We start from the raw sequence: 12,493 nt of genomic DNA on the forward strand, positions 1-12,493 counted from the left end.
CGTACAAACAAAGCCCTAAAAAAATAAGTTTTACATTGATTTAGCAGAAAGCTAAACCATTATGCTCCAAAAAAAAAAAAACAATAAAATTGTAACATTAATCACAGAATTTAGAAAATCAGTAAAATGTCTACCGAGTGTACATTACTTATTAATAATCTGGTCATGCAAAAACAAGAATGCTAATGAATGGTGACAATGTGAATTAAGTCTTAGAAATGATTCAGCAACTCAAATGATATGGTGACTTTCTCGTTGCTCCTTCTGAACTAAGAGAAAGCTCTACCTTCGTTGAGTGATACTTTGGAGCGAGATTTTTGAATTATGTTAGTACTATTCCGATAGATTAGTTGGGCCAGTAACACAGTGGACATTAGAGCTACGGCGTCACCCTATATTACGCAATTCATTGACATGGTGTGGTTGGTTTACTAATGGCTTAACATGTTCGACATCATTTGTACCAAAAAGAAAAAGAAAAAGAAAAAGGGAAACGACCGTTCATCATCATACTGCCGGCCATTTACGATACTCTCAGGAAATCCAAGATCTATATAGATCTGCGCTGTCTTCCCTCAAACACGAACATCACGATAACACGAGTATAGGCCATAATTTGACCGTGCTGGTTGTTGTCTAAAGATGAGAGAGCTGGGAGTCTGCCCTCTAAGACTCCACTCAAGGGAGAGGTTCCTAATTGGCTCACCCAATGGGACCTACTTCATTTTCAGGTGGGACTTGGAGCATGTAGCCAGATTTGCTAGATGTGTCACAATGTGAGTCACTCATTACCAACTTTTGATGGTATGAGGCATTTAGCTTAACCAATCCTTGTGACAATAGTGAAAGAGCTGCCTAGCCCACTTCCACCACCCCATTGGGATAATGGCAAAGATGGCCATTTTTTTACACTGAATTCCATGCAACCATCATGAGGTTACCCCAAGCCTCTCGCCTTCAACAAAATACCAACCCCGGTTCTTATATCAACCAAACAAGCAGTGAGCTAACTCTCCTTCACACCCCTGAAAGGCTACTAATTACCACATGGAGACCGGCCCATCTCCATGGCGCTCAGCATGCTTCTCAGGCTGCATGGCCTCTCCATCGTGGTTCCCGGTGCGTAGAAATTCCCCTCGCTTCCGCCTCCTCGGCCACGAGGCCACCGATAGGAGCCGGAGATGGCGAGAGCTCCTCAAGAGATTGTTGAAGGAAGGGAAGAGCATATGCTGCTCCAAACCTCTCGCATTTGGTTATGATGCAGTCAGCTACTCTAAAAACTTCGATGATGGTTGCTGGAATGAGAGATCCGGTTAGTGTTTCAAGGATGCGAGCTTCTTAGAGCTTGTTGTAGATGTTTCTGATTTTATTCGAAGGTTTGTATGGTCTTTGGATGATGTTGGTGTTACTCTTTTATATTAGATGGTGGTGTTGGTGTTTAAAATGTTGCAAATTAATATTGCTTGTCATGCATAGTTTTGAACAACAAATAATGTGTGAATTAAACCATTTTTAAACAAAGAAAAATGGTAGGACTGATTAAAATAAAAAATCTAGAGAATTTTGGGCGTTTATATAGCAACTCAATGACATAAACAACTAAAGCAACCCAAAGAGTATCAACCTGAGAAGCCAATGCACTGAAACCTATTATATGCTCTTTACATTTTAAATTGCAAGTTCATGAACCCTTAACAAGTTTGAGTAATTAACACAGAATAGTATTTTCAATATCCATTATCTAAGACGGCAGTACAGAGAAAAACCAGTTAAAAGAACATTGCAGTTTAAAGTATAGAATTCTATTACCATCAATCACTAAAAGTTGTGATTCACAAGAATCTGTCAGTTTTTCTGATTTATCAGTGCAAGATCTGAAAATGACAAGCATTATAACATTATAACAAAGGAGTTTAACATCAGAAAAAGAGTTCAAGGATCACACCGAAGCTCTTCCAGATAACCGGTGGCTCAAGGTCCATCAAGAGGATCCTTTTTACAACGCTGTCATGCTTTTTGCTGCCTTTAAGAAGCTTATGAACTGATATTGAGTCATTATAAAGCACGGGCTAAATTCCTTGATCTTGGAACCTCAAATTATCAAGCTTTGTTTTTGAACAATGTCAAAATCAAATTGAAAAGAGATGGTGAATAATTACTTTCCTAACCCATTATGTATCATTGCAAGGCCTTGAAATAGTGAGGCTAGCAGAGACGGTCAAGAGCATGAATCAGCTTCCTTCTTTGCCCAACTGCATGGGCTCCCATGTCTTTGAGCTTGCTCATTCTGAGATCAACCAACTGATACACACCTAGCTTTTCCCTCTCAAAATTTTTTTGTGAATCAATCAAGACCCTGAGACACCAGCCAATTCCTCAGTCAACCAAAGCCTTTGGCTCCCTCTCAAGGTTCGATGCTCGCATTCGCTGATTCACAACATTTAATGCACCAACGGGCAGCCTTGGGGCACCTCCAATTGTTCCTGAGGGTCTAATTGTTCTTGTTCTGTTGGGGACTGCAGCATGTCCATCACTGGGAAAATGAATTAAAGATACCTGTTGCAATAATGAGTTTCCAGAAACATCAGCAGAACCATTAACCAGGCTTCGATTTTCAAGCAGAGCAACAAGGTTGTTAACAGTTTTTTGAGGTTTTATTCCGACACCAGCATTCTGAATTCTCTTCTCAGAAGGTGTTCCAGCAGCTTTATTGTACTCACCATCAGCTGGAACCTCGGTCTCAATAGGGGTCGGGTCACAGCTGATTTCTTGGGTCTATCTTTGGACCGCTTCCAACAGTTTTTCTTTTGAATATTTAAGCTTCTCCTAATGTTGCTCCTTGACTTGGTTTGGGTATGATTACTTTCTGGCATTTCAGTTTGAGGCTGTTCGGGTGATAGAGGAGGAACTAGAATGGTGATTCTTTGTTTATTAACAACCACCCAATCATCATATTCTTCCACTGGATCATGGTCAATCATGGAATAAGATAAGTCAATTGAGGCAGCTTCCATCATTCTTTTCAGCTGACATGGCTAGAAGTCTGTGCTCTGCCTTTTCTTTATAAAACTGGACATCATCAAACCGCTAGGCAAGTTGAAGTCCTGAAAATTTGAAGTCACAAGTTCACCAAAAAAGTCTATTGAAGTTACCAGGAAGTAAAGTGTGCATTATGGAATGGCAGACAGTTGCATGAGATTTTACTTTTTTATTATTTGCGGGTATTTTAAACACAATATATTAAAACTACAAGTAACAAACTACGGTTGAATTGGGATTGTATGAGCATATTTCAGTTTATAATGTCCAACCAATTGAGAATCATCTCATTGAGTAATTCAAAAAAAAAAAAAAAATCATCGAATGAAGTTCCAAACGAAAAATTTGCATAAACAATATCAAGAACCTTAGTTGCTAAAATCAGGAGTGGATGTGGGTGCAGTGCTGGTCTGGGAAAGCAGGTACTTAGACAACACTTAAAAGTGAGGAATCGCTCAAGAAGAGGTTGTCGGTTTGAGTTTCCACAGATTTTCCAGAGCTGGTAAGTCACCCAAGGTATAAATTCCCAATTACTAGGCGAGAAGAAAACCAATAACATCACTGTTAACTAATGATTTGTTAAAAGATGAAGCATAACTTTATAACATATGATAAACTATGGAAGCAAAATAATAGATTATGAACAGTCAAGAAGAAGAAACTGAACAATAAGACACTACAGCTCTAAAATTGGAGTTTTTTTTGCAAAACACCACAAACCCATTGCTGTCAAACTCACCAATACTAATGTATAAGATGGATTCCTCCTTTATAGCTCGTAAAATAGGAGAGAACTGACAAAATAATGACACACCAAAAACCTAAACCAGATAATGGAACAACAAGAATTCTTCTAGGTCAAATGATCACAAAAAGTCCAGGAATTGTTCCTCAGAAAGTAATGAAGACAGCATGATTCTTCTTCTTAGTAGTTAGTCATGAAAAATTCAACGCATCATGTGCACAACAAACTATTAGATCATAAGGGAAACTTGGTGCACACTAAGCACTCCTCTTTATTCTTGCATCACAGAGGGGTTTGATCAGCAAATTAAGAGCTAAACTTTATAACAGAAGATTTAGGGCTCATAAAAAGAATGAGGATTCTAAAACTCAAAACTTATGAGAGATTAGAAAGAGAACGGTTAAGTATCAGGATCTATCTAAGAAGGGGTTACCAATTTGGCTTACCGGCTATTCAGATTCGCCTCCAAGAAAGAGGCCGGAGACGCCGCGGGGGGGTTTCCGACGAAGGACGCAACTCGCGAGATCGATAAACGGCGCTCCCCGGCGGTGGCAGCAAGCTACGGGTCCCGTCCGGCGGGCACAATACCGTAATTAACTCTACGGCGAGGGGTGGCGGCCCGGCCGAGAGACCGAGGGAGAGGTGGGGTTGAAGGTGGTGAGGGGTTTCGTATTTATTTGGGGGAAGGAAGCCGTTGAGCTCAATATTTTAAACGGCCGGAAGGTACTCGCGAATAAAACAAAAATATCGCGCTAATAACCCGAATAATTCGTAGATTCTCGAATAGTTGGGCGTTATATGGCGGAGCCACTCCTTTATGAAGGCCTCGATCTTATCCCCTCTTCCCTCCTTTCCACGGGAGGAGAGCGCGAGCGATATGGCGCATGGAGCAGTGACCGGAGCTCTTCCAATTCCGTACTGTTCTACTGCTCATCGAGGCGCTTCTCCTTTCCTTCGAAGCAATCCCGGCTCAGCTTTTCGTCTCTGGACGGCGGTTGGTGACCGGCGATTGGCAAGAAAATGGCCGGCTTCGTTCACGACGAGAGCATCGGTTTCAACCACAAAGGCGGCCGTGCTCGGAGATTTTCGTGATAAAAGAGCTCTAAAGGTCTCTTCTGTGATCTTTTCTTGCTTTAATCTGAATGCCGTTGCATTTCTTTTCATGATTCCACTTCCAGATGCTTCTAGTGCGATCGTTTCTTTTCTCTCTCTTGCAATTCCTTCTTGATTTAGCTTCGTATTTGTATGGATGAATTCAGAATGCGACCTTTTCTATGTGTTGATTAAATTAACTTGGGCCTCCTTTGAAAAACAAATAACTTAAGCAAAGAAGAAAAAAGAAGAGGCATCTGCTTTCAAATTGCTGTGCGATGATCAATACCAGCAAGATTTGATGTTTAAATATGTGCCTTAAGGCTTGGAGTCTTGTGTGTTGAGATACTAAAAATAAAGAGCAATTCTATATATTCTATGAGAATTGAAAACATGAGAATGTAATGGTAGATGTACAGTAACATGTGAAATGATAAAACTGGATATAACAAAAATAAAGATTAAAGTGATAGACAAGCGATTTATATTGCACTACCATTTAATAAATACCTTTGGGTACTCTTTGCCTATTGCTTCCTTTTGAGAAAACAAGAAAAAGTGCTGTCGTTTGCAGTGGAGAATTATTCGAGGCCCTTATAAAGAGAGAATCACTTTTTAAATGAAGAAACTGATTGATGAAGCCAAAAAAAAAGTTGGTGGGAAGTTATTAAAGAAGTTCTTATGAAGCTTGCATGAAGTAAAAGTTCTTCTTTGCTAGTAGCGGACAGCGAAGAAGATGTTTATTGTTATGATTGTATAATTTTACATATTTTTAATGATGGAACCTTGGATCAAATTTAACTGCATTAAATGCACAGGTACATCTTAATATTAGCCGTGAGATTTTCTGGTATAATCATGTCCAACCATTAAATTTGTTACATGAAAAGTTACTTAAACTGGTTGTTTCTTCCTTATGAACTACACAGCTCTCTTTAGGTATAAGAAGTCTTCTGCCTACTATATCTGCCAATACTCTTGCAGTGGATCTATGATTAGCTCATGATATGCTCCATAATTTTCTCCTTTCCACTTAGAATGTTGCTTTCTTTTACAGATCATCTCAGGACTTCAAAATTTTGACAAGGACAGTGTTGCATCTGTTGTTATCGCTGCAGAGAAGGTCCGTATATCCTCATCATCCTGGTTTGTGCTATTTCCTGTACTAGTCAGCATTTCAGTTATACTACTTTAAAAGTAATAATATCTTGTGTATTTTGTGAAAAGATAGCTTATGCATGTCAGGTTTATGTTGCTTGATTTTTATTATTTATAAGATCCATTGATGAATTCAAAACCACTTAGTCTGATGGTTTCTACTTTGGCAAACTTAGCAAAGTCCAATACTTTATACAAATACAACCTCATTGCCAGACTAGCTGGGACAAGGCTCGTGGACTTTGTTTTTCCAATAATCTGAACATACCTTCATTGTCTTTGGTTTATTTCTTAGTTGATGTAAGAAACTTTTCTTGGATATGTCTGCTTTTTGGATGATCTTTCCTTGCCATGCTATGTTTTTGACTGTTATAGTTTGTGTTTCTAGTCATTTGAAGATGGACAATAATTACTACTTATTGGTCAAAGGTTGCAAATCTTAATTTCTTATCATTTGTCGGTGATGGTAAAGTGGGATTTAGTCATGTCAATGAAGTTATGTTTCCACTGGATGTACTAAAACAAGTTTAAAAGAAAAGGAGTTAGACTCCGTAGTCTGCATATCAATGAAACAGTTTTAGTCAAATCTCGAATTAATTGTTTTTAAACTAAAGACAACCATTTATAAATATTTGATTTTTCTAAAATATATTTATATGCATCTTTGCAGAATTTAAAGAAATTTTCAATTCCCAAAACAAATGTTAATACTCTCCTTCATCTAAGAAGTTCGAATTGGCTAATTTTCTCGTCTGGTCAAAGTCCCTGATTACACCTAAATAAGCGCTTATCTAATCATAATGTTGGCCATTTCAAACACATTTTAACAGATTATTTTCTCACAGAAACTTTGTTGATGGTGGTGACACTATTTTTGACAAGCTAAGGATATTAAACTCATGATGGAGACTGCTTTTTTAGACAGAGATAGACCTGAAACAAGGATTAATTCAAGTGAAGTTGACCCTGTCCCAGATACCACACTATAAACAAGAAGCAGCTTTTCATATTATGTCTAAATTGTTACAATAAAATAACATAATATAACTTCTTCATAGGAGGAATTCTATTAGTAAGAGAAATTGGGATCTAAATATGGACAGATATAGGAACTATAGAAAAGAGTTTATAATCAGCAATAGTGAGCCTTAAATCTAGATTAAAGGGATAAATAAGAGTAAGGTGAAATGGAGAAAATTTTACTTGGAAACTCTAGTGGATAAGGTGAATGATGCATTTTAGTTTGAAGAAGACCCTTACTATGGTGAATGTCATGGGCTGTACTATGGCTGACCTTTATAGAAGATTAACTAGTATTTATGCTTTCCATAATATCTCATTGAAGTTTATGAATACTGTCAAACTATTCATTTATAATGCATATAACCTTTTGGCAAGATGACGTAATCCTGCACAATTATTGGTTTCAACTTGCAAAGGCCATGTTGACGGTTTGAAACCAGCGTTGCCCTTCAGCCATCATGACATAGCCCTGCACGTTTACTGTTTCATCTCACAATGGCATTCCTTTTTGAAAAATACTATGGAGCGGTAAATAACCTGGGATAAACATTTTATGCATTGCTCATAAATGACAATTTACTGGCGGCTCATAGAATTCAGTATAAATATTCCTTTTACGGGGAAAGTAACAAGTGTCTTTGTTTTTTTTTTTTTGTTTTTTTTTTGTTTTTGTTTTTTTTTGTTGACTAACTTAGCATAGCTTGCAGTTAGAAAAATTGAGAAAAAATCAGTTATTTATGTTCATTGAAAGATTAAGTTCCTTTCCCCTCTTTACTTTACTTTTATCATTCCACCTGATCTATCCACATGGGTCTTTTATTCTCCATATTTTTCCTTTAGATTTCTCATGCTTGTTTATTTTATATTACACATGGACAACAGGGTGGTGCCACTCATGTTGATATAGCTTGTGATCCGGAGTTAGTAAAGCTGGCTTTGAACTTAACCTCTCTTCCGGTAAATACCCGACTTCATAAAACAAATCCTGCAGCTTATTTGGATGTGACTGTTATAGGTCTATTTTATATCATTTGAATTATAGGACAATTTTCTAAGATTTGAAAGTTCACTATCAAATAATAGAAAATATTTGTTAATATGAACGTTTGAGATGCAACTCTTCTGGATATCCATGTTTATAATGATACTGCTACACAAATGATTTTAGAGATATGCATACATATATCCATATTCATATCATTGTAGCTTGTTTTTGGTAAGTTAATGTATCATACATCCATATCGATGTTTCCATGTTGCATCCATTACCATATTGGTAGCACTAGCTCATTTTTCGTAAGTTAATGTATCATATATCTATATCAATGTTGCCACGTTGCAACCATTACCATATGGACAACACTTTATGTTGATGACATACATATCATGCATGACTATTTATCTCAGTGTTGTAATATCTTGTATACAATTTCAATTGATATCCTCATATTTTTCCAGCTACTAGCTGTGTTCTTGCAGCAACCACTGCCTCCCCAACCATATAGAAGGAAAGAATTTACTCAATGCAATCTTAAGTAGACAAGAATGTCCCCATTTTTAACTCTTGTTTAATCATCATGACAGCATATAAGATATAAATGTCAATGATGCTATAATTTATTCATTTTCAGAAGGTAGCCAGAGAAGAATTGGCATTCAGCATGTAGCATACCATAACTTTGTTAACATCAAATTTATATTGATTTTCTCTGAAGATTGGGTGTTTGCCTGATTGTAAATAAAATATTGCATACAATGATTCTGGCTCTTATAAATTGCCATTAGTTGTTCCAGTTCTTCTTGTTAAGATAGTTGCATATTTGGCAGATTTGTGTCTCTTCAGTAGATCCCGTGGCATTCCCCGCTGCAGTGGAAGCAGGTGCTCAAATGGTTAGACTCACGAACCTAATAACCTGAAAGTCGACTTGTCCATGTGTCACAATGAATATAGTTGAGAACAAGCTTTTGGCATATACAGGTGGAAATTGGAAATTATGATTGCTTCTATGAGATGGGTATCCAATTTTCTTCAGACCAGGTGCCTGGTATCAGCATGGGAACCATTATTCTCCATTGTACATCAATAATTAATTTTTTCTCACTAGCTTCTCTAGTGAATTTTCAGATACTAAAGCTAACTCGGGAAACAAAGAAGATTCTTCCATCTATCACACTTTCTGTAACTGTGCCTCACACCCTAAGTCTCCCTGATCAGGTAAATTATAATTGAGTGGCTACATAAGAAACCATAGATTCTTTTAGAGTTATCAGTACAGTTTGTCTCACAATTTTTTCAAGTTGCATAATAGGTGAAGCTGGCAGAGTTACTAGAACAGGAGGGTGCTGATATCATCCAAACTGAAGGGGGGAAATGCTCCAATCCCTCAAAACCTGGCATTCTTGGCTTGATTGAGAAGGTATAGCATTGCATTTTGCAAATAAGAAGCAGTTCTTTTGGTTGGAAGAACTACTTTTTGTGTAAAAGCAAAGGTTAGAAATTTAGAATAACTACTTGATGTTTTAGTTTTAATATATCATTTTGGACTTCTAACATAGTTAGATCGCAAAAAAGTTTATCATTGAATTGTCTCTTCTCAAATTTTAATAATCTAATTTTCAATATTTAAGTTCAATATATGTGTTAATGTTCAATTTACAGACATGATTATTTGTACTTAACTACTTACCTCTTGCAGTGAGATGCTCTTCCCCTTGACAAGTTTTTATTTAGCTGATTTTTTTGCAATGAGAATTTGTTGTTGCACCTGCTTGTCTTTTTCTTTTTCATCAAACTAGTTTAGTACTTAATAAATAGCAATGATTACAAATAACCTAGAAGCAAATAGTGTCTGTCTTTTGGTCCACAAATCCTTTTCCCTTGCTTGCTGCTTCAAATTTCCCTTTTCATTCTATATGGAAGTAATAGTTTCCTCTTTCAATCTGATAATTTCCTTTGTGATCAATTTGCAATCATCTTGTACCATTTTGTCACATATGGTTTTCCTTTTAAATCTGGATACATTTTTATTAGTGCAGTGATAAACCATTTTCTTGAATTACGATACTGAGTTGCAATCAGCTGTGATAATAAACAAATGCACCTTCCATACAATACATACTTAAGAAGTATGACTCTGGCTGCCTCAAGGCAGTATATCAATATTATATAGCAGCTGACGATGTATCTGAAAAAGTTAATAGCGCTAGTTGAAATATGGATACTCATTTTGTGTTGATTTATATAGGCAGCACCAACACTAGCAGCTGCATATTCTATCTCACGAGCAGTCAAAATTCCAGTTATGTGTTCATCTGGACTAAGCGCAGTTACAGCACCAATGGCCATAACAGCCGGAGCAGCTGGCGTGGTATGTGCTTTATTTCTTCCTTTTGAAGATAGCCCCTTGAACTTACTACTGTTACATCTCTGTTCTCCATTAGAACCAACAAGAGGGGGATAGTCAATGCTCCTTTCAATTGGCTGGATAAGTTGGCCCTCGACGAGTTTCACATGTTTTGAGGGTTCAGTTGATGGACATACACATATATAAGTCGAACTATTATGAGGGCATGGTATTAATTTACACTGGGCATGACCCCCTTAAAATGCCCTATTACGAAAAGAACACCAGGTGAACCAATTTGTTGTCCCATTTTCGTCGCATCATATTTATCGTAGAACACACAGACCAAAATGCAAGTTTGGATACTTTCCATCGTTAGGAGAATATCATCTGTTATTGGAAATGCATTCATTAAGGACTATTTGATGCACAGGTAACAACTCCCCAAAACATCTAGGTTTGTTCCAAAAAATTCTCCATTATGTACATGATAAGCATCGTGGATCATTGACTTAGATGCTTTACTATGTATTTTGGCAGCAGGATGTGATTACAATGATTATATCCTGATAGGAGTTTTAGCTTGATCCTTGCAAAAGCGTAGGGACTCATTTGAGTTTTGAGTTCGCTTGGTTCATGAAACTCAGCCCGACAGCTACTGCCTTGCTTTCTGAATTCTTACATTATAATGGCATCTTCTATATCTGATGCACCAGAAGACCAAAAATGTGTAGAACCTCAAACAGCACTAGAATGCACAAAATTCATGGATCAAGTTGAATGCTCATTCCTGTTAAACGCTGATGGTTATGATTGATGGCTCTTTTCTGGATGCAGGGCGTTGGTTCAGCTGTGAATAAACTCAATGATGTGATCGCAATGATTGCAGAGGTCAAAAGCATAGCTGACTCATTAGGTCTATCAACCAGATGTGTGTCTGAAGAATTTAGAATTCTCCAGCCTTAGCTCCATTTCTGCATTTTGAAACATGTACATCTATAAATTTATATCCATAAATTGTAAGCAGGCCGCAAATCTGGTGATTTGCATTCAGCTGCTATATCAGTTGCTTCACAGTTCGCTCATGGTTACCTTTGCAACACCAAGGCACCTTCACTGCAAATTGAAAAGGGAAAAAAAATCCTTGATACAAGGTAATATGTATCAACTTTGATTAGCCTAAGTTGATGGTACTTTGTTTTTAGCCTTCGCTACAGGGCAGTTCCAAGGCCATTCTTTTTGTTGGAGACTAAACAAAGTAGCAGATTATTCTTGTCTTTTTGAGAAGGAAACGGGCAAGGTCCATCAAAATTCATTCAAAGTCATGAATTGTGCTGTATAATGCTGCTTTTTGCTTGTCCAGCATGATCATAAATTTCTGATGAAATACAGCATGACACCAAAACTAAACTTGGAACTCTCCCAAGCAGCATGCACGCACATGATAATTTCCCCAGAAAACTACTGTATCAAAATGGCAACGCCCAGGATTTGTCTTACAAATGTAGGGTCTATCACAAAACACCATGGAAGAGGGGGCTCCCCTGGAAGGATAAAATTTTCAATGGTTGTTTTTTTTTTTTTTTTTTTTTTTTTTTTTTTTTTTTTTTCGCTTGAAACGGGTTGTTCAGACAGCGCGTGTCCGAATACACCCAAGAACATCAAAATACAAAATCTCGCGTAGTGCCAATGGCAACTCCCGCTCTCCTGCCCACAAGGCATATCCCGAATGGTGTGCTGCATATGCAGCAACCCAGTCGGCCGCTCCGTTGGCCTCCCTGAATACATGCTTGGCCTCAAAGGCCACAACGTCCCTCATCATCATCCTAATATCCCGGATCAGAGGATGGTCAATGCTCTCCCGCCGAATCCACCCAATAACAGTGGATGAGTCGCCCTCCAAGATGATCGAGCTAGCCCGCAGTACCCGCCGCGCATGGCAGAGGCCGGCCCAGGCAGCTCGCAACTCCGCCGCTGGCACTGATGTGTCGAAAAGCCGGCAGCCGCCCGCTGCCACTACCCGAGAGTGAGGGTCTCGTATGACGAAGCCGGCACCGCCTCGTGTACCACTGTCCAGTACTGAGCCATCAAA

The 12,493-nt window shown here is 38.0% G+C and overlaps 1 protein-coding gene and 1 long non-coding RNA gene across 2 annotated transcripts; one reads left to right on the forward strand and one right to left on the reverse strand.

The window, feature by feature from the left end:
- Positions 1 to 1,769: 1,769 nt before the first annotated feature.
- Positions 1,770 to 4,511, reverse strand: LOC108511516. The gene is made up of 2 exons (XR_001879802.3): positions 4,231 to 4,511; positions 1,770 to 3,104 (listed from the first exon to the last, which is right to left on the reverse strand). It is a non-coding gene; the product is annotated as an uncharacterized LOC108511516 (long non-coding RNA).
- A 98-nt stretch (positions 4,512 to 4,609) lies between these two features.
- Positions 4,610 to 11,688, forward strand: LOC103713228 (uncharacterized protein ycf23-like). The gene is made up of 9 exons (XM_008800083.4): positions 4,610 to 4,892; positions 5,934 to 5,999; positions 7,940 to 8,014; positions 8,885 to 8,947; positions 9,036 to 9,095; positions 9,183 to 9,272; positions 9,367 to 9,474; positions 10,303 to 10,425; positions 11,239 to 11,688. The coding sequence occupies exons 1-9, from the start codon at positions 4,662 to 4,664 to the stop codon at positions 11,365 to 11,367; spliced, it is 945 nt and encodes a 314-aa protein (XP_008798305.2). The 5' UTR covers positions 4,610 to 4,661; the 3' UTR covers positions 11,368 to 11,688.
- Positions 11,689 to 12,493: the final 805 nt, after the last annotated feature.

The sequence above is a fragment of the Phoenix dactylifera genome, chromosome 11 (assembly GCF_009389715.1).
Source record: "Phoenix dactylifera cultivar Barhee BC4 chromosome 11, palm_55x_up_171113_PBpolish2nd_filt_p, whole genome shotgun sequence".
Taxonomy (NCBI): domain Eukaryota; kingdom Viridiplantae; phylum Streptophyta; class Magnoliopsida; order Arecales; family Arecaceae; genus Phoenix; species Phoenix dactylifera.